Raw genomic sequence first — 21,420 nt, 5'->3', positions numbered from 1 at the left:
AAAACTCCAAGCTATCAGGAGCATTGAGAAGCATGGAGAGCAAGCAGGAAATTAAACAAATGCCATGGGAGAAAGCACGACAAGGGAGATGGCCCCATCATGCTAGCACAAGATGAAAACCACTGTGCATGAACAGGACACAATCATGGAAAGGTCTGGTGGGGAATTTAAGGGATTGTCCCTCAAGTGGGCAGCACAGGGAGAGCCAGAAGCAGCAGGAAAAAAGCATTTTGCAGAAAAACCCTCAAGGAACTTGCTGTCAAAGGTTACAAAAGCACTAGCACAAAGCTGGGGACTGATGGTGAAGAAGAGCTGGGAGGACATGGAGGAGTTTCAGTGGAGCTGGGAAGAAAGACTTCAGACAGATGGAAAAAGGTGCTCACCAGGGGTGAGGGAGCCTGTGAGGTACCAGTGAAGGTTTTCGGGGTGTCATGGAGGTGAAGTCATGGGCGTGCTGGGCAGCAGGAGAGGATCACAGTTAGGTTTGGATCTAAATGGGATTGTGGGAATTTCATGAGATTAGTGAAAAGCAGGGAGGGGGCTAAGAATCATGCATAGATGGGGGAGCTGGGATCCACCAGGAATGGGGTTAGAGAGAGACAGCTAGTATTGCCATGAGCTTAACACCTACGCAGTGCTGCATCATTCTTCCACAATGCTGTGGAGCAGCAAAGACCACTCATCCACTTAAGCAATGGTGAGCCAGGACCTAGGACGGGCACAACATGGGCCAGGCAACAGCCTTACCAGCTGGGTGGAGCCCTACAGCCAGGCAAGCTATGGGGTGGCAGCAACAGGGCCCATCAACAGTCCAGGTATCACCAGACAAAAGCAAGGCACCAAGATAAGTCCAAGATCAACCTGGGAAAGCCTAGGAGCAGATGCACCTATAGGAGAGCTCAGAAAAGAATTGGTTGCCCAGACCGCAGCTTAAATGGAGCTCCTGGAGCAACGGGTCATGGGTGGAGGTCCCAGGTGAGGCTGAATGGGGCAATTAAAGCCTGTTGGTGCCCTCAGGCTCCTGACAATCCTCACCTGGCCCTTGTTTTCCCTACAGAGAGGTGGCAGGACCCCAATTTAGCACAGTGGCACATGCCACGCTGCTTCCCCATGGTCCCCCCAACTCCAGCGCCATTGCTCCAGGACGTTGGCCCTGTACAGCTGTCTCTGTCTACATCACACAGCAGGAAAGGACGTGGAGAGGAACGCCTGTATTCCAACCTGTGTCAGACCTCTGGGAAAACGGCTCCTGTCATTCGTTGCGCTGAAGTTTCCCTCTGCTTGTCTCAAGGCTGCTGCTGGTCTACAGGCAGCCTCCGTGGTCTTGAGTGGGGTTTGTTGCCTTTCCACGTGCAAACCGCTGAAGTGCCAGCTGTTGCCACCACTTTTCTGACAACATGGCTTGATGCCAGTATCTCTGGACTTTTCCTCAAGTAGCTTCACTGTATTAAAATTGCAGGGGAAGAAAAAAGAACCCAACACAGTTTGTTGCTGTGTTGCATCAGGCAATGTCAGCAGCGTCAGCAGGGCTGCGCTTCCCAGCGCGTGAGACTGAAATGCGAAAGTGCCCTGGCCTGAAGCAAATCCTTATTTCAGTCTGGGGAGGGTGGTGTGTTCACCACACTTACGTAAAGCTTTCAGTTGAAATATTCAAGCCTTTCTATGGATTCTGTTGTTACTATTTTAGGGGACCTGATGTCTCCGGGGAATGACTCAGAGAAGTTCGTCTGTGGCTGGCCAGCATTAATCTAGACTAACAGTCTGATTCAGGAATGCATCTTTATGTAAGAAAACTACTTACGCATGTGTTTAACGTTGGAGCTCGGCTAAAAGGAACTGGCTTACACAGTCCTGCATCGGGCATGGAGCAGCAGGAACCAGAAGATGCTGATGCTGTTCAGTAGCTCTTCAATAGACCAGCTCATGGTCTCGGAGCATACCTCCAGGGTGATATATCCACCTGGGAAGGTTGGCCTCTTCAAGGCTAGTTCAGCAAGGAACAAGCAGGGGGTAAATGGGGAGACACAAGGTTCAAGCTTACTTGTCCTCCTCACTGCACCTCCGCTTGCCCTAACCCTGATCACCAGCCCCACAGCAGGGATGTACCAGCTCAGGGGCACTTTAACGTCAGTGCACAGGGTTAAGCTGGGTGCTGAAGGCATCACACTGGCCCAGCCAGGTGATGCCTGTTGCAGAAGTACCTGCAAACCCCTCTTGTCATCTCTTTGACTGCAAGAGCTGGAAGCCAAGTGTCTGGGGGACTCTGCAGAAAACTGGGCTGCACCAGGGCTCTGCTGGATTACCTGCTTAACACCAATACTGAATTTGGTAGAAATCCAAATTCATTGTTCTGACATAAATTGTTATAAAACCAGGCCAGTGTCACACTTGGGTCTTTCTGGTTTGTTCACCTTTGGGGCATGAGGCTGGCCTCTGGGCTGTCAGTGCAGTTCCTTGTTCCACAGCATTTTTTTTAAGGTATAAACCCATTTATTATGCTGCCTAATTCCCTGTAACTTTGGCTGCATCTGCATTTAAACAGGAGGGTGCTTTGCATACAGATTCCTCTGTGAGCAGGTAAAAGGGGAACAGAGGAAGCCCTTCATAGAACACTCCCATGAGTTTCCTCTTTGTTTCACTCCTTGAGACAAACGCTGTCTAAGCACACTCCCTCCTGAATGAAGCCAGCTCCCAGGTCAAGGGACCTGCTGGTGGTGTGGCTGGAAGAGGGCCTTGGAAAACACAGTTCATCTTCTGGAAATGCCTGCAACTGCCTGTAGATCTCTGACTTGAATTTTGACATCTCAGAAGCTTTCTGGGCAAACTTACTCTCTCCATTTGCTTGTTTACCTCCCCTTTTGTCCTTGGTAAAATAATTATGGTATTTGGATTGCAACCGTGAGGGTTGCAGCCATGCATTTGTTGAAGTGACCTTACTTATGGTGGTGGTCCAGGGGGAGTAAGGATCGGCATGTGCTGGGTCTTTGCAGGTGTGGACCCTCCTGTTGCACATCTCTGTATTTCAGGGATGATATTGCTCAGCGCGGTGTCATGCAGGTGCTGGCAGGGAGCAAACCATCTGCATGAGTTGATGCTGATGTATCTGCTCTTCCAGCTCCTGGCTGCTTCGTGCGGACGGAGCATATGCTCCACTGGAGGTGGGATGAAAAGGACACATTTCCTCCTTCGGGGTGATGTTGCTCTTCTCAGAGTGACTCCCCTGAAGCTTGCTGTGGACATGGGCACACCAAGCAGGAGCAGCAGGCCACCAGCCTCGCTGTGCTGTGACCTGAGCTGGGGTTTGCTACCAAAACCAAACTGAGATTCATAGGAGAACGGGTGAGTCTCCCAGCCTCTCCCTGCGCTGCCAGAGATACCCATCCCCAAGGGGCTGATGGCGGGGGGGAAGCAGTGTCCCTCTGAGCCCCAACACTGCAGACTGTGAGCTGGAAAGGCCGAGGTACCAGCACCCATTTCATCGAGCAGAGGGGTGCTCGCATTTAAACACCCAGCAAAAGCCAGGAGAGGCGATTGGTGGAGATTTAGCACATGCACAAAGAAGATCCTAAACAAGAGATGACCCTAAATCCACATCCAGGGTATTTTCACCAGCCAGATCCTTCACTAACAGCTCAGGTCATGGGGAACATCCATGCTTTCGGGGGCTGAAGCAGGCTGATGTACAGCACGCTGCTTTCAGAGCTGCAAGCACGTATCCCTGCGCTTTTCAAAGCACAGGATGACTCGTTCTCATATCTCTACATTTCCACCTTGACCACCGCGTGTCACGCTAGATGCTGCCATCGAATGGTTTAGCAGATGCATGTGGTAAATGAATTTCTCAGCACAGATGGAGTTGAGCAGAAGGGACCTCTTCAGATGGGAGAGCACATCTAAGAGGAGCGAGGCCTGGGAGATTCAGAGTGAGCAGGCAGGAGCGGGTCTCAGCGAGGAGGAATATTTCAACAACTATGAACTTAAAAGTGGAGTTTAAGGCAAAAATCTTGAGGTGAGATGTGTTAATCAGCTTGAAAGATTTGGGTTCCTGACTCGAGCTCAGCCTGGTGGTATTTGCACTATTGGTATTGTTTGCAAAGCCTTTTTTCCTCTTGATTATCTCCAGCTCGCACAGCTTTGGGGTGGCTGAACAAACGGTGGTGAGCTGAGGGGCATCTCAGCCCACGCTCGGGGTCGAGGTTGTTCATGGGTGTGCAGGCAGCCAAAATCAAACCCGAGGCATCAAGAAATCTCCTGGGTTTCCTTTCTCCCAGTGCAGGAGCTCCGTGTGCCTCAGGTGATGGAGGAGAAGGGCTTTTCTCAGAGATCCCGCCTGGCTCAAGGATAGGTGGAGCAGGAGGGAGGCCGGGTGAGATGGGAGGTTCACCCCAAATCCACGGGTGAACCTCCCAGGGCAGGAGCCCAGAAGCGGTTGTGGTGTGGGGCACCAGTACTTTTCGCAGCATTTTGGTATAGCGAAGTGGGGCTTGTCACAGGGAGATGCTGCGAGTTATTGCAAAGGCTGAGTATTTGTGGCTGCCATCCCCGGCTGCTCTCAATCACGGCTGTGGGGCTGAGCTGGAATCAATCAGAGCTCGTGGATGCACAGTGACAAACTCCTCCTGCACAGAGGCCCAGATCCCGTAAATCCCCTAAGCAGGTGCTTAACTTCACAGAGCAAGGTGATTGCAATGCAATATGTTATTCTTGTCAGCTTCAGCGTTAACAGTTACTAGAATCACTTGGGTAATTAAGCTCTTGCAAGAATAAAATGAAAAAGCTCCAGGTGCCTATGGAGATCTAAATCATTTTTCAGAGTGGGTAGAAGAATGGTTCTCAGCTTTCCTCGGTAGCTGGAGTCCTAAAATTCCCAGAGGCAGCGCAGATCCCCTTGGGGTGAGCTGAAGGCAGCAGCCCTGCTTTTCTGGGTACCTTTTGCCAACCATCTACAAGAAGCCAGTGGGCACCCAGGGCTCCACACATGACCGTTGGGTCGGAAACTTTGTAATGAAAGGAAGACCTTTTGCAGAAGATATGGCTAAAATTTTATACCAACGAGTATTTTTGAGAAGTGTGAGTGTTTTAACTGAGGAGTAACTGACAGCTAAGTCTTGCCACAGGAAAAGATGAGGCTGAGACCGTAGGAGGAGGACCGTATTCCCATGTCTGCAGGATAGCACGGGGAAGATCCCATCACTGTTTATATATGTTTATTACTGGGATTATAAGAGAAAGGGAAACAGTCGGGTGCCCAAGGAGGTTTAAACGTGTTTTTAAATGCCTGTGCTCTGTGCTGCTCAAGGATAGCTCTTCCCCTTGGGTTTTGAAGGGCTGTGCGAGGCGATGGCTTTAGCTTGGTGTCTGATAGCTCATCTCGCAGGGCTTTGCGCCGGGGCTCCGGGCGCGGGAGCTCTGCAGCCTCGGCAGGGGCCAGAAGAGGGCAGCGGGGAGGCGCTCGGGTACCCGCGGCAGGGATGCCGGGGGCACCCGGGGGATGGCCGGTCCCTCCCCGTGCCCCGGCACCGCCACAGCCAGCCCGGGGCCGGCGGGGTGCTGCCGGGCAGCCGGAGGGGAAAAACAGGTTACCAAACACACCGATAACCCCGTCGTGGAGGGGAAGGTCACCTCTGGCGAGGGGTTGGACCTGGTTTTGTGTCCAAGCGCAGGCTCTGGGAAGCTGCAAAGCTCCGATAAAGCAAAACCCCGCTGCCTGGTCAATGCCTGTCTCGGCTCCTTGAGGTCCGGTGGGCAGATCTGCTGCCCCACGCCTGCTCACGTGTTGGCAGGGAGCTGGGCATGTCACCAGCTGGGCAGGACAGTGCTAGCACAGAATCCCAGGGGGTGACACACAGTCCCCCTCGGGGACAAAGCGTAGGGCAAGGACCTGGGGTGACCAACTGGGCCCCCGAGTTTTGACACGGGAGATGGGACCAGCCTGGCAAACAAACGTCCAGCTGGTAAGTCCGGAGCTGAACAAAGCCGGGGCTATTTATATTTATGTAGGGCAGGATGATTAATGCCCAGGCCTTTGCCATTCCAAATAAGTAGGGTAATTAGGAAACTGGCTTTATTTACTAGGTAGCTTGGCGTGAGGCAACATGCGTGCCCAGCCCACACCCCCCTGTGCTGCTCCTGACCTGGGCAGAGCAGAGCTCGGGGACCGCGGGCTGTCCCCGGCTGTGGGGACGGCTTTGCACAACTGTTTGGGGAGGCCGGCGGGCAGTGTCGACTGTAGCGAGCTCGCTGGAAGCAGCTGTAATGCTATGGAACACCTGGAACTGATTCTCGGAGCTGCTTGTGTGTCTGAAGGTGCAGACTGGTACCCAGCGAGGTTTCTAGAGGCATCCACCCAGGACGTCAGACACTTAATCTGCCTGGATCCCCAAGGGCACCTGCCTGCGTCACCCTGAGCTTAAACTCCTGTCGCTGCAGCCATCACTACGCTTTCTGTGCTCCACAGAAAATAAACACCCTCTTGGAGGCGGCTTCTAATTTTCTGCCTGTTTCACAAGGTATTTGTATTAAAGCAGGAGCAGGAAGCAGGATCCCGCTGCGCCAGGTGCTGCCCGAACAGAAAGCGCCGCGGTGACTCCCGCCCCAGAGAGCTGACGAAACTCGTCACACCTACACCACATACCGCCAGGTTGAGTCTCCCCCGCCCTCTGGGCGCAGGGGCATCTTCATCCGGGCGGAGCGGGTGAATAATGTCACCACATCACAACAGCCCCACTTCACCCGGGGAAGAAACGATTCCCCGGGGCGCAAGGAAGTGGAGGATTAGCGCCAGTCGAGAAGGTGTCCCCGGAGTCCTCCCAGGGCTGTGCCGGCTTCTCGCATCCGCAGTGAATAGCAGCAGAGGGTTTGGTATCAGCTGGCTCTCCTCTGGGCCAGGCTGCAGCCTTGTTTCCAAGCCAACCGGAGTCCCTCGCGCTTCCCAAACGGCTGCAAACAATAAGCCTGGCTCGCCTCCCCTCTACCAGGCCAAGCACGGCTGATACTGGAAGCAGAGCTGCCCTGGCCACACCGCCGCGATGGCAGGGAAAGCTGAGGTGAAGGGTGCTCAACCCCTGCAGCACCCTGATGTCTGCCCTGCCCTTCGCCTGTGGCTCGGTGTCCAAGCGAGAGGCCCCGGCAGGGATGAGGCCACCTGGGAACAGCGATGGCCCCACACCCCTGATCTGCCCGGAGCGCTCACCGACGCCAGGCTCGGCCCCAGCCGTCTGCGGGGGGGGAAAAGGCCTGTCCGTGGCCCAGCGATGAAGCCACTCATGCGTATTCTTCCCCCTGCAGGATGCCACATTAACAGAGCAGAAAGGGAATCAAGCCCAGCACCACTGTGGAAAACTGGGTGTTATTATCTCCGCTGACCAGAAGGCAAAGCTGGAGTACGGCGACGCCACCTGGGACAGCCAGAGTCCCCTCCGGGGATGGTGGGCACACGTTTATCCCATGGTTTCACATGAACTTCTGGAGGGTCTTGGAACAATTTTATTCTGATTTTGAGGCAGAACAACCTATTTTCCCTCACATTTCCCTCACAAGTCGCTCCCCACAGGCACCACAACACTCTACATAATGGCGGTGCTGTGGGCCTTCCCACCGCGCTTGACTGACAGGACACCTCAGGAGGGCTCCGCGCCCCCACCTCCACCACACTTCCTCGCCACCCCGCGGTGCCCAGACCCGGGTCGGTAGCGAGGTTAGCCGGTAAACCACCCCCCGCGGCCCACCCGCCGCACTCAGCATGGCGGTACGCCACACTCAAGATGGCGCCGCGCCGCACTCAAGATGGCGCCGGCGGACGGCGGGGAGGGCGGGGTGGGGGGGTGTGTAGGGGGGTGTGGCGCGCACTCAAGATGGCTCCCGGCGCGGCGAAGGGGAGATGGCGGCCGCCGCGCAGGCGCGGCGCAGCGCGTCACGCGCCGCGGCGTGACGTGCCGTGCGTGCGCGGCGCGCGGTGACGGAGCGGGTCGGCCGCGTCCCTTTGTTGGCGGCGGCGGCGGCGGCTGAGGCGCGGCGGGGCCGGGGCCGGGGCCAGCGCCGGAGGTGGGGGGGCGGCGGCGGGCGCCAGCCAGGCCGGCGGGGTGGGGGGGGCCGCGGGAGCCGCCGCCGTTTCTTCACCGCCTCGCCATGGACTCGGACGAGGGTTACAACTACGAGTTCGACGAGGACGAGGAGTGCAGCGAGGACAGCGGCGCGGAGGAGGACGAGGAGGACGAGGAGGAGGACGAGCCCGACGATAACCTGGACCTGGGCGAGGTGGAGCTGGTGGAGCCCGGGCTGCGCGTCGGCGGAGAGCGCGACGGGCTGTTGGGCAGTGAAACGGGAGGGCTGGGCCCCGGCGGTGGTGGTGGTGGAGGCGGCCTGGGCGGCGGGCCGGGCCCGGGCGGCGGCGGCGGCCCCGAGCAGGAGGAGGATTATCGCTACGAGGTGCTGACGGCCGAGCAGATCCTGCAGCACATGGTGGAGTGCATCCGCGAGGTCAACGAGGTCATCCAGGTGCGACCCCCCGGGAGCGGGACCGGGGCCGGGGGGGGGACCGGGAGGGGGGGAGGTGGGGTGGCCCGCGCCGCCAACGGGCCTCGCCTGAGGGGCGCCGGACCCGGCTCTCCCGCGGCCCACGTTCCCCCCTCCACGCTCCGAGGGGAGCCCCTAGCCCCCCCCTCGGGGGGAGGGGGGGCTCCTCGGTACCCCCATGGGGGGAGCGCGCTCCTCGGCACCCCCCTTCCCGCTGGGAGGCCTCTCGGGGCAGGCCAGGAGCTCGCTTCCTGCCGTGGAAGCGTCGGGAACGAGGCCGTTGGCTTTAAAAGGGCTCCTCTTTCTTTGTGCGGTTTCCAGCCGGTGGGCTGTAATCCGTATTTTGCCTTTCTCTCCCTCCGTCTTCACGCTGGCTGGGGCGTTTTAGCCCCTAGAGTTCCTTCGGTAACCCGGTGAGTCGATGGCAAGCTCTGGAATTTGAGGAGAAGCAGCCAGGCACCGCTCTGGTTTTGTTGTCTTCTTCCTTCCCTGCCCCCCCCCCCGCCACACACAAACGCGATCTCGCTCAGGGGGTTGAACCTTGCCGTGTTTATTTCCAGCGTAGACCGGGGGGGAGACGAGCAATTGCCTCAAAACAGTAACTTTTTCCCCCCTTTTTTCTAGCACGCCGCTTTAAAAATGAAGCTGAGTTCAAAGTAGCATTTACTATACTGTCTTTAGATGAAAATGACCAAGTCTTGTCTGTTGGCTCTTGAGCTTTTGGGAAAAAAATGAAGCCACTGAAGCTATCTGGTATCCCTTTCTAAATGTTTATAGCAAGGTTTTGCTCCAGCTCACCATAAAGTTCCTGATGCCATTCACTTGTTCTGCAGGTGACCAGTGTGTGTGGGTTTTCTTTTGTCCCGTTTACTCAATATTATTCAGAGTTATAGCAGTAAATAGCAAATGCTTATTCTTTTCCAATATGCAAACAGGAATAGTGTGAGAAGATGAAATCTATGGATATTAAATATTGAAGGACACAGTGCCCAGAAAGCAGTTGTTTTGCTAGTTGTATGTACTTCCAGTGCTGTTAAATCTGTTTAAATAAGAGATGCTTCAGTGAATGCTTTTGCCCAACTATTCTGTGCTCTACAGTGGCTATAACAGCAGCTTTAAAATGTTGTTTTATGTGCTATAAATCCACTGTAGTTGATGTGGGGCTTGATGCAAACAACTGTTCAAGTATTTGCGTACTAAATTAGTAAATGGCATTTCTTAAGGCAAATTAAAGTTTATAACTTTAATAATAGTACTGTACATGTAAAGCTGAATAAAGGAGTCTGTTTAGGTTAGCTGATTACCCTGCAGTTAACGATCTCATGGTTAAGTATGGATATTTCTTTGCTACCAGTTATTGATTGTAATATAGGGAGGGAAATAAATGGCAAGGAGACATGCAAACAATTGGTAATTTAAAATTTTTACGCTTTGAAATAGCGATTAAAATGGTGAGTCTGTATTTAATGACTAAGACTGCAAAAATCATGACCCATACTGATTGTATTGAACAGGTTCTACCATTTGTCCTATCTTTGCGTAAGCAAAGTGGTGGAAAAGTTCCTGCCGGTGAGGAGTAGTGAGTATTCCTGCTCGTTCATTTTCCAGACCTGGCTGGTATGGTGAATTCATCTGTGTTATTCATGAACTGATTTCTTAGACAAGGTCCTGGTTTCTGGTCTGTGGGTTTTTTTTTTTTCCCCTCTTATGCTGCCCTCGAGCTGTATGAGCTTGACCTCAGAGTTGCAGAACTAGTGGAGAGAAGTCAGTATAGGTAAAGAGACCCTTCTGCTGCTCCTGTACTCGGGGTGACGGTGGGAGGCCTGACCCTGCGACGGCCTCGGCTGTGTTGGGCTCTGCAGAAGCCTTGCAAACCACCTACACAGAACCACTGTGGCTGCTGCTTATGCTTTAGTTATGTGTGTTAGGCTTGCAGTAGTTATTCCTGGTTTAACAGAGCAGAGTGCAGAAAGCCAGTTTGTTTAGAATATCATGGGTAAACTCAGGACCTAAAATCAGCTTAAGCCCTGGAATGTATCAGAAGAGGGTAGAAAAACATTCAGTTGCTCTGAATTGCTTTTAAATGCAGGCTTACTGCCATTAGATTTCTAGTCTGTTCAGAGGTAAGTGAACCGAATTCAGTTGATGCTTCAGTATTTGCTCATCCTCGCTTCTGTTGCTGGTGGTGAAATCTCCCAGGGCTCTGTTCTGTTTATTTCCTTGCTTTTGGCGCTCAACCAGGATTGCTGCTGCTGCTTTTCTGGTTCAGTAAACCTTTTCTGGAGTCACATTGGCTTAGGATCCTGCTGCGGATCCTCGGTTGCAGTGCTGTGATTCACTTGTTCCCATCGAGTACTGGATGGCTTTGGTCTCTGTGTTATCTATGTTGGGTTTTTGGTATCAAGTGATGATGGTTGTGGTTATGTTTTGTAGTGCTTGAGAACTTACTTGTTCAAGTGAGGATGTAATGCAGAGGTACCCCATACCTGAAAACTTCAGCTGTAGGTCTTGTGCCCTCTAATCAGTGAAGGTACTGATTTCTTCTGATCAGGAGTAAGGTTTAAATAGGATTTTGTTTTTCAGTTGATCGTCTTTGCAGCTGCAGTGAAAGCAAGAGGTATCGGTGAGCCATGAATTATCTGTAAGGGGGTATCTGAGCCACGGCAGGTATAACGGTCTGCATGAAACGGCCTTTGTCTGTATTAAAACACTGCATTTGAACAGTTTATTAGCTCATAGTACTACTAGTTGAAGGGACTGAAGTAAATTTATTCTCCCATCCATGTAGTCATTTCCAAATACAAGCTGTATAAGAAAAACATGAACTTCTCGGGGCAGGGATTTGATCTGATGAAGACTTTGCAGAAGTGGTAGCTAACTTGTGGTAAACTTACTGGTTACAGAGCCTGTAATTCGCACTGTAGCGTGTAATGAGCTATTAGTCGCTCGGTGCCGAGCTGTTACCTTTTTTATCACCTGGCCTTCTAAGACCACTGAACTTGCAGTGAACTAGGGAAGTTTCAGAATTACTCAAATATTTGGAATATTTTGCATTTGCTCTTCCTTGTCTAAGCATAAGCGGGATTTCAGGTGTTTAATGATGATTTTTGCACAATATTTGGCATTTATGCTTACACTCTGATTTGACTCCATGTGTTGCCCAGTAAGAATTCCCCTTCTTCTCCGAATGCAAAAATAGGGGTATGAATAAGCCCCTTAACCTTGTGCCAAGCCTTTTAAACCCCACCTCAGATCAGAGTATCACTTCATTATATCACTATGATTACGTGGAGTAGAGAGTCATTTGACATGTTATTTTGAATTTTAGTTGTCAAAGTAAACAGGCAGATTTCTGATGGTTTTCCAACCGCTGGCAGAATAACTTGCCAAACAACTGTAAAAACCTAGACATAGAGGTGGTATTGAACAAAGGGCTTTCTCCTCTTATAGGCGTTTTCCCACAGTTGAACACCTTCCCCATATTCTTCCTCTCTGAACTTTTGTCCAAATAATCTTCTGCCATTGTTAACATCTTTTTTATATCGGATTGCTGTTTTCATCTTTGCTCTAGATTTTCTGAAAATAAACTAGAAAAATGTTAGACTAGCATGCTTATTTCTACTCTGAATAGAGCACATGGTGATCCGTGTTTCTGTCGCCTTGCTTGGCCCAGTGTTCCCTTCGCCTTGTTGCAAGCTTGTGCGATTTCAGTATTTCTGAGTTGGGTTCATTTCCCCTTTTTGGACACCTTTTTCTGGAGCATTCCAATGACATCATTGTGATGTCAGTGACCATATTCATTCTTTCTGGACTTTGTAATGGTGAGGTGTTGAAAATACTGGGATGAAGCTCTGAGGTGGTTGATGTTTAAAACAAAGCGCAGAAAAGGGAGTTGAGCCTTTTCTTTTTTTTCCCCATCCCACAGCAGGGAGCGGGATCCTGGATGTGGCTGGGTGTTGTGCCTGACCCGCCGCGTGGTTGTGAGCATGTCGAGCTTCAAACCTGGACTTTCTCTGGAAGGTGGTGGCATCACCGGATCCAACAAAAGTTAGTCTAGCTCAAAAATACCTTTTCTCTTCACTGTAGCCTTTAAAATAAGGTTCTTCAGAGCAGAACAGGTAATGTGTAACATCAGAGCATTTGTACTCCGTGTTGGTTTCTTGCTTAGATGACAAAGCTGGATGACTTCTTTGGAAGTAAGGTCAGGTCCTTACTGGGTAAAAGCTTTGCTGTTAAAATAAGCCAAAACCCCAGGCCACTCCTAAATTACAATGCCGTATTTGTTAAATTTGTTGAGGAGCAGCTTTTTCAAGAGGCCAGCAGAGTTGAGGCGGTGCAGATATCCCCCAGAATGCTGCAGCTCTGTGGTTAAATAGAGCTCTGTTATGGCAAGTGCGAACCCATTGTCGCTTGGCAGAAGGGATCTTATTAAACAGTGGCTTTACTTGCTCGGACAAAACATTCTGATTTCCAGTTGTATCTTAGCAAATTTCCCTGATGCTGGTGTAATTCAGGGCTGTGGGCAGTATGTTCCACATATGTTGTCCAAAAGAGGAATGACTTGCCAGCGAGCAACAGGAATTGCTGCTGTTGTACAGGGTCGTGCTTAAAACTGTATTTAATGTTAGAGATGACATCTTGAAAACTCAGAGTACTTGAAGCCGCTTGACAAGCGTTAGGTAGGTGTCTGTGGGTGAAAGCACTTCAGGCTGATGCTTCTTGCATTTGGGTCCGCTTGCGCTGCCTGCACAAGGTGAATTTGCAAGCCTCTAACTTCTCTTATTGTGTGGTTAGTTATTTGATAATAAAATTCTTGTTGGGGCCCTACATGTTATGATGCTTGAAGGAAATGCTTTTTTAAACTCTATGTTTCTGTCACGTGGCATTTATAAGGTGTTTCATTATAGTAGGAATGTATTTAATATTTCCAAGGAATGGGGTAAACTTCATTGTGACAAAGCATTCCTGAAATCTGGTATAAGCGATCACTGCAAAGCTTTTGGAAATGACATGGTATCTGTTCCCTGGCTGCCAAGACAAGTACTTCTGAATATAATAGAATTTTTTTTTAGAATTACTTTAAATTTGAGCGTTACCAGGTAGAAAAGTCTTGTTTTATCTGTTAAGTCTCCAGAGTAATTTAAACTTTGTACTTAAATGACCCATTTGCTTAGTATTTTAGATTTCCGTTTCTGTTAAGCGAAATGTAAATCTCATGGCTGGCCATAAGCAAAAAAAATTTGATGCTGATTTCTTTTGTCTCAACATAATTTTGCAAAAATCACAACAAGGCAGCCTTCTGTCAGGGGCCTTGTGGATGCAGATGGGGCCTGGCATGTATTGGGGATGTTTTCAAAGTGAAACTGAAAACACTGTTTTTTTAGCTACTTTTAAACATTTGTTTCTAAGAGCAAGAAATTAATAGTAAATACAGTTATTGCTATTCCCTGTGGGTTTAATTTTAGTGAGCAGGACCATACTTGCCATGCAAAGTCGAAGTGTTACTTCTGCTATAAATTGGAAACTGGTGTGCCCCAGAGAAGTCATAATTGAGACTGCAGCGTTCGTGGTCCTTGATGTGAAACAATAGCTATTTCTGGGTGTTAGAAGCATAATTAAAAATGAAACTATGGCTTACACTTTTATACTTATCCCAAGCTCCGACTCCTCAGTTTTTAGCCTTGCATGAGTTAAAGTTCATAATAGGAAATAAAAACCAAACCTCTGATGCTCTTTGTGTTCCTGTGATATGATACAGAAGTATAGGGCAGTCCTGTGTCTGTTCAGAAATATTTCACATTTCTTGCTTAGCGCTCTTTGGCAAGCAACGTTAAATTTAGGAGCATGGTGCACAGAATTTCAGTTTGACAGTCTCCACTTCTTGCGATTAAAACAGACCTGGAAGACTTCAATGTTTGTTCAAAGTGATGCTGTTAACTCATAAATTAAAAGTTGCTCCCTGTAGCGCACCTCCCCACGTGTCCTTGCCACCTGTTGAATTGTTTTCAATTTTTTATTTTGAAAATAATCTCTCTTCCCCTTTACTCCATGAATGAGATGAAGTAAACAAGGATGTGGTTCTGCTGTTCTGTGTCAGATGTAATAGAGCAGTTTAAGGAAGTGATCACTGACCTCCAAGCTGCGCTCGTGTTATAATAGTGACTCAAGGTTTTCATACAGAAGGAATTTCTGGGAGCCTTTTCTTTCTGGAGCATGTAGCTGCTCATTCCTCTGCTTAGGAAGGACGATTTTGAACGGTTGAGAACTGGGAAAATAATCCAGAATTTGTCATAAGAGCTGTGACTTTCCATGGGAAGTCACTGAAGGCTGAAAGTCCCCTCCGTATAGTTCAGTCCGTAACTTTGCTGTACAGGGTCATGCTTCCAGTCCTCTGGACTTCTATTACTCTTGGAGTTAGAGGGATCTAAAAATATTGCAAGTGATGTTTTCTCTTGTTTGTGGCTGGCTATGCTGTATTATTGGCAGCCGTGAAGAATGTTTGGAGGCTTTTGCATGTATATAGGCATATAATGCTGCTGAATTTCATAAGTCATTTGTTGGCTTCTGCATTTGCAAGAAAACTGCAGCCTCGTTTATTGTAAAACACACACGGAGGGTTCGTAGCTGCTCAGTAATGCCAAATGGTGCATTTGAGTGCAGCCCAGAATACAGATGCCTGTGTGTTTGGGAGAGGACTGCCGAGCTCGTGTCGGATACTGGTGCGGGAGGCTCCAGCATGACTAGGAAGTGACTGACTCTGCATGAGCCTGAGGAAAAAAGTTACTTTCAACTTGATAATGGAAATTCTGCTAACATTTAAATATCTTCACCATTCCCAGGTGTTTGCTGTTGGGAATGTTGAAAACCATGAGTTTGTCTGGCCTGTATTTGACTCCTTAGCTTGCTTTTAGCTTTTGATCTTGAGCTGTGATGGAAATGAATGCTTTGAAAACTGCTGTTCTAGGCTTCCTCAGTACTTGAGTTTCACATGTAACTTAGTTTGGTAGTGTTTGTACTTCACAAGTTGGTGCCTTTTTAGAATGTGAAATGTCCGTATAACTACAGACACTTTCAAAAGAGGTCCCTTGTTTACATGGCATGATAATGCTCAGTAATTTTTGGTATTCAGAGTAGTCCACTGTGGTGAGTGTTTGAACCACTGCATGTATGTAACACTCAAATACAAATATCTGCATCAAGTCTTTTGCCTGTTTTTAGAGACTGAGAACTTTTGCCAAATGTCAAGAATAATTTCAGATTCAAAGTCTTATGTAGATACTTTCAACGGTATCTAAATTACTTGGAACAAGGAAGAAGCTAATAAGCCATTTAAATACTTTTAAAAATACTTTGCTGCTTTCTGTGGTAGCTTAGCTGCCTGCTTCTGGACATGTTGGCTTGTCTTGTGCAAGTGTCTTGGCAGTTGTGGTGCCTTTTGGCAGTGCCAATGGTCTTGCCAGCTGTTTTGGGCAGCATTTGAGAGCTGATGGGAGAGCTGATAGCCATTACCACTGTCCAGTAAGGAAAAAAACCATCTGAAAGAATTGGCTTAGGAGGGATATGTGTATCCCTTTGGCGTCCTCCCTTTGGACAAGCGTGGAGCCCAGACAGCTTAAGTGTCAAGCGCTACTTCTCCATGACTGTGTTATAGCGTGTGCCTGTCCTTGTTGCCAGACGCTGGCATGTCTGCGTGATGGCAAAAGGTTGTAGTCCTCTGTGGATATGTTGGGGAGAGGAGCCAAATACTGCTGCTGGGGACAGGGGAACAATTGAGGGCCCTGTGAGCAGGTGGTTCTTGGCCATAATCTAGGAGTAACTGGGCCTATGTACCTACCTAAAACTCAGCTTCTTGGCCTTCTCCTGAGCTACTGATGGTTTCTAGCTGGTGCCCACTTTTTCGTGCTGGCATATTAAGTTCCTTCCTTCCGACCTTTTTTTAAAGCGTTCTTCGTTTTGTATCTTCCTCAGTTAAAACTTCTACATCCCAGAGCACCATGTGGCATCTCTTATTTCCAGGGATGAACAGTGCAAGGATCCTGTCTTGGCCATCTACTTCAAAAATAGCTCTTCTGGGAAAGTACTTGTGGCTGAAATGTAAAGGTGTGAAAGAGAAAAGGTTTTTCTTACGACTTACTCGATTCTCTGCCTGACTTCCTGGTCTGAGGCACCCTCCTCGTTCTGGGACACTGTGAACATGCCTTTTCACGTGGGGAGGGTGCACGTTAATTCACAAAAGATCAAGCGTTGATTGCTTTGTGATTTGAGGAATTTGAGAACTGGAGGCAGATAATCCCCAACTTTGGAAATTAAAAGCTTGGATATTTGCTTCTTGCCTTTACAGCCCTTCAGAAAAACTGTCTGTGCTTGATGGAGTAGAGTGTTGTGTGTTGTTTCACCAGATGAGGGGTTGCAGACTCTAAACTCTGTCTTCCAGCGGGTAAGCAGGATAGAGTAGGAGTTCCTGCTCAGAAGGATTCTGCTTGTGCGCAGTTAAAGTCCTCTTGAAGTGGCGAATGCACACTAAAAACGTAGAACCAGAAGAATCTGTATGATTGCACCTGAAAATAGTCAAGTGGTAAAATAACCACTTCAAAGAATTTTTTTTTTTAAACTTAATGTCTGCCTATTCCTATTAAGGAGAAAGCATGAAGAGACGTTCTTCCAAGATAAAGAAAAGAAAATTTTAAGTGGTTCTGAAGGCTTCCGCTTCCTGCCTGGTGTTGGTAAGCTAGGTTAACCTCTGAAGGAGTGTGTTGCGTAAGCCATGTGGCTGTACTACCCTGGCAAGGTGCATCTGACCTGTTCACTTCAGCAAAACTTTTTCAGAGCCGCAGAAGAAGTAGCTGGTATTTGAACAAGTCCATTTTATAAAAATCACAGCAGGACATACTTGATTTTACCATTCCTGTGCTGCTTTGATGTGTGTGTGGAAACTGGTGAAATAGTTACTGCGTAGTGAAGTACTTCACTCTGGGTAACTTCCTTCTAGGGTTTTTCTTTGGTTTTCTGAGCTAAGGCAGTGTGGGCTGTTCTTGGTAGGCTCCTGTTGCTGCTTGGCTTGAAACACCAACAAACTCAAACTGTTCCGGTGCTTTGAGTTTCTTTGGGTACCTAATACTCATCCCGAGCAGTGCTTTTTGAGATGCAGGGGTGTACAGACACGTGCACCTGCCACCTGCGATAGGTTACATGCACGTTGCTCTTGGCTTAGGCAGTTCCCATTCCCTCGCTGCATGGGTACAGCTGTTTGCAGGGCCAAATAATGAACTGGCTCAGTGAACTTTCTGATTAAATGTCTCTTCTTCCCTGTTCTTATCAGTCAGCCCACTGTTTGACCCTGTGAGCAGTTGCTTTGCTCCATTGGGCAGAAGTGATGGTGGTTGAATTGCTCAACTCTGTGCTGTCTGCAAAAGAAATGCATGTGTATCTACTCCTGAAGACGATGCTTTTGTGGCCTGTTTTGGGTGCACATATAATTATAGGTGCATATTTAACTTCTGAAAGAGCTCTGGATAGTTTTTCAAAACTTTTGATCCTGTCTGCAGCTGATAACTTTGTATTGCATGTGTTCTTGTGTAACAAAATACAAACGCGATCAGCATTCCTTTGTCTGGCAGAAATGTGGAGAGGGATTAGGGGAAAACAGGAGAATTCACATGAGTAAACAGTCTCCCTTGCAATGTGCTTTCCTGTGTGGGGAGAATAATTTAAGAATAAGTTAACTCTTAATAATCTACATCCTAGTCAGGCTCAGGGATCTGAGAAATAGGGGGTGGAAGGAACAATCTGGGAAGAAGAGGAGTTAAGAACCTCTTCTGGGGAGAAGGGGGTATGTGTGTGAGAAAACCGATGAAGTTAGACTCCAGAATGGGTGCTCAGAAGTGATAGAGCTTTACTGATCAGTGTATTTTAAAACTAGGCCAAACAGCAACTTTTTAGTAAAAAGATAGGAAGGAGAACACTCCAACATCTAGTTAGTGGCTTCATTTGTCTTCTGGGAGCTCTGACAAGCTCTAGTAAGCTCTGACCATGAGTCCTTGCCTTAAAGTGAAGAGCGATGGTTCTCATTCTGGGATCATTTATTCAGGTGTAGAGGAATGCAATAGATGCTGTTAATGTGAAGTTTGGTTTTTGGATGAAGTGGAAAGCCTTTGGGGTAAAATCCCACCTAGTGTGCATACAGGAAGAGAAAGTAACAATTTCCAAGTACTATGAAGATCTGATGGACAAATGTGTCTGACATCTTTGGGTTTGGTAGTTAGTAATACTTCTGTGATGACTGAAAGGCTATCTGAGCAAATTGAGGTACTATTCTTTGATTTATACATATTTTATATATGCATTAGCGTGTTCTGTAATAACCCTTCTCTTTATTTTACTTGGTAAAATTATGTGTTTGAAACTTTTGTATTGTTAAGAGAGCTGAAATTAATACTTGAAAATGTACTCTGCTATATTTTTAATTGGATGATGATAGCTGATGGTAAATGCAAGTGTAGTTCTGTATGACAGTAAAGATCAAATATAATGTGATACAGTTGTGGACTATTGCCATTTAGAAATGCAAGATACTTTGCCTTCAGTTGGGAATTCTGTATTGATGTACTGGAAGTGGGTTCAGAGATTGTATGGAAACTGGTACCATGCTTGAGAAACTGATAAAAAGCTTGCTTCTTGGCTTGCTTGCTTAATTTCTGAATCTCTCATGTACTTTGTGTCTTTAATCCACTTTGGGGGTTACTGTTTGGGAACTAGCTTTGTGTACCTGATGCTTTTTTTTCAGCTGGGATGATAGCTTCTATGAGGGGAGCAGAGTGCAAAGAGTTGGAGTTATCTTTAGGGATGCCTGGGATGGCTGATACTGAAACTCTCTGGAGGGAGGGTGCTTGGAGATGTTTGGGATCTTTGTCATCCTCATGTACCACGGCGTAATTCCCCTGACCCGTGTCCTGCTATCGCTTGCCAGGGTATCTCCGCAGGCTGGCAGCACTGTGATTTGGGAGAGGCTGGGTGCCAGCCTTTTCAGTGCACTTAATTATGCTAATGACTGGCAGATAATTATTCATATTACTAGCCTTCACATCAGTTGTAAAGCAGGCCTGATTAGGTGGGTTTTTTCTCTTGCAGAAGCCCAGTGTCTGATGACAGATAGTAATACCTTAATGGGAAAGGAACAAGGGGTATCCTTGTCAGCCAGTGCACAGTCCATCGAATACAAAATTGCACATCCAGGTTTGTTTCCTATTCCCTACCGAAAGGGAGGTGCTCCAGGTGCTTTGGAGGGTCTTCACATACTTGCTGGTTTAATTCAACTGATTTAGAAACCCTTCTGATTAAATGAGTGCAAGTTTGTATAGAGGCAAGTCTTCGAAGCCCTTAAATGAGAAAATGGTGAAAAAGTTGGAGGTTTCCTATCCTCCCCAACTGCTGTCTGACTCATGTTTTGTTATTTCTGTATTGAATGCCAACAGAGTATTTTCTCTTAACTCGGTGGAGCTCAGGTAGTTGGTTAAAAATACCTGCAGCAGTTAGACTGCAGTTACAGTTTTAGGTATATCTTGTTGAAGGATGGGAACAAGAATGAACAAGAGAATTGCTAAATTCTTCATGCCTCCAGAATATCCTTTCTTCAAAGGTGGCTTCTGCGAAGCCCCTGGAGGAAAAAGTTTTGGGGTGTAAACAGGCAAAATTACTTCTTGTAGCGGAAATCCCAGCTCATAAAATAGGATGTTGCCAGGGCTCTGTTTCGTTGGCTATAAAACTAAGTAAGACTAAATGAGCAGAGTATGGTAAATAAACTGCAAAGTCATCATTAAAAAATGGTCTGAGCTAGAAGAGGCTTGTTGGGAAAAGGATGCTGGCAGATCTTCCTAGTGCAGATGCAGTTTCTGCCAGCAGAAAAAAGTGCTTTTGCAGGTATAGCTGCTTTTGAGCAGGGAAGCGATATAAGCTATAACCACATCTGCTCTGGGGCTTTTGCCAATGTAAAGATGTTGCCAAAGATTACATCCTCAAGACACTGCTGTATTGGCAACGATTTCCTGGGCCTATCTAGTTTAAAAGTGTTAAGATGGCTAAATTTTTTTTTTCTTAATTGAGGGTTGTAGACTAAGGCATAGGCATCACTGAGGTAGATTTACTGCCCGTTTGTCAAGGTGACATCATGTGTGTACAAAACATATTTTGCCAGTAAATACTTCAAAGGATTAAGCTCTTCCTGTTTTGTATTGCATTGCAATTTGGCAAGACATCCGTCTTTCTGCTAATGCTGATGCATCTGAATGATGCAGAGATGATACATGGGCAAGGTCTGCTGTCAGAAAATGAGAAGGTGGCAGTAAGAACTGGGATCCAGTTGTGGAGCCGGATTGCTAAAAGGGGATGCTCGTTAAATCTACGCTGAATGGTGACTGACTGCTGTGACGTGCTACAGCGTGGTGCACCCAAGTGCTCCGTTTAGCCGAGTATGTGCAACAGTAAACAAGTTTAGGGCCTTTGTGCAATGATGGGGAGATGAAGTCAGCCCAAGGGAGGTGTGTTTTTTTTTCTTTCCTGAAGTACTGCGTAGTATGTTGCTACTTCAGTGAGTGGGTAAAATTTCCCCTCTGTCCAAGTGAAGCGTGCCAGAGGAAGTAAAAGGTGCTGCTTTGAGGAAGGGACAAAATGGGAAGCAATAAGGGACAGAGAAATACCTAGTGCTTGGATGCTCACCAAACTGAGGCCTGGAGGAGAAAGATAAGATGGAAGAATGTTAAGGATTTTTTCTTCATAAATACTCTCTAATGCTCTTGTAAAGTGCCACTGGCTAAAAATTCTTCAGCTAAGCCTGTGTTTCTCATCAGTCACATTGTCTCTAAAAGGGTTAACTGTTGTAGGCTACTGGTGACTGTATATCAAAATACATTT

General features: G+C 48.1%; 1 protein-coding gene across 3 annotated transcripts in view; it reads left to right on the top strand.

The window, feature by feature from the left end:
• The first annotated feature begins 8,072 nt into the window (after window positions 1–8,072).
• The window catches only part of ARIH1 (ariadne RBR E3 ubiquitin protein ligase 1), a 62,524-nt gene continuing 49,176 nt past the window's right edge, over window positions 8,073–21,420 (top strand). The window contains exon 1 of one of the 3 annotated variants that reach the window (XR_012675268.1): window positions 8,073–8,496. Coding sequence is in view for 2 of the 3 variants with exons in the window: in XM_075160574.1 (XP_075016675.1) it covers window positions 8,128–8,496 (369 nt within the window). In the remaining variant the exon portion in view is untranslated. The remainder of the gene's footprint in view (window positions 8,497–21,420) is intronic. The other 2 variants (XM_075160574.1, XM_075160575.1) reach the window with 2 other exon arrangements.

This window comes from Calonectris borealis, chromosome 11 (genome assembly GCF_964195595.1).
Source record: "Calonectris borealis chromosome 11, bCalBor7.hap1.2, whole genome shotgun sequence".
Taxonomy (NCBI): domain Eukaryota; kingdom Metazoa; phylum Chordata; class Aves; order Procellariiformes; family Procellariidae; genus Calonectris; species Calonectris borealis.
Note: the sequence above shows the minus strand (reverse complement) of the source record. Positions and strands in the feature narration are given on the sequence as shown.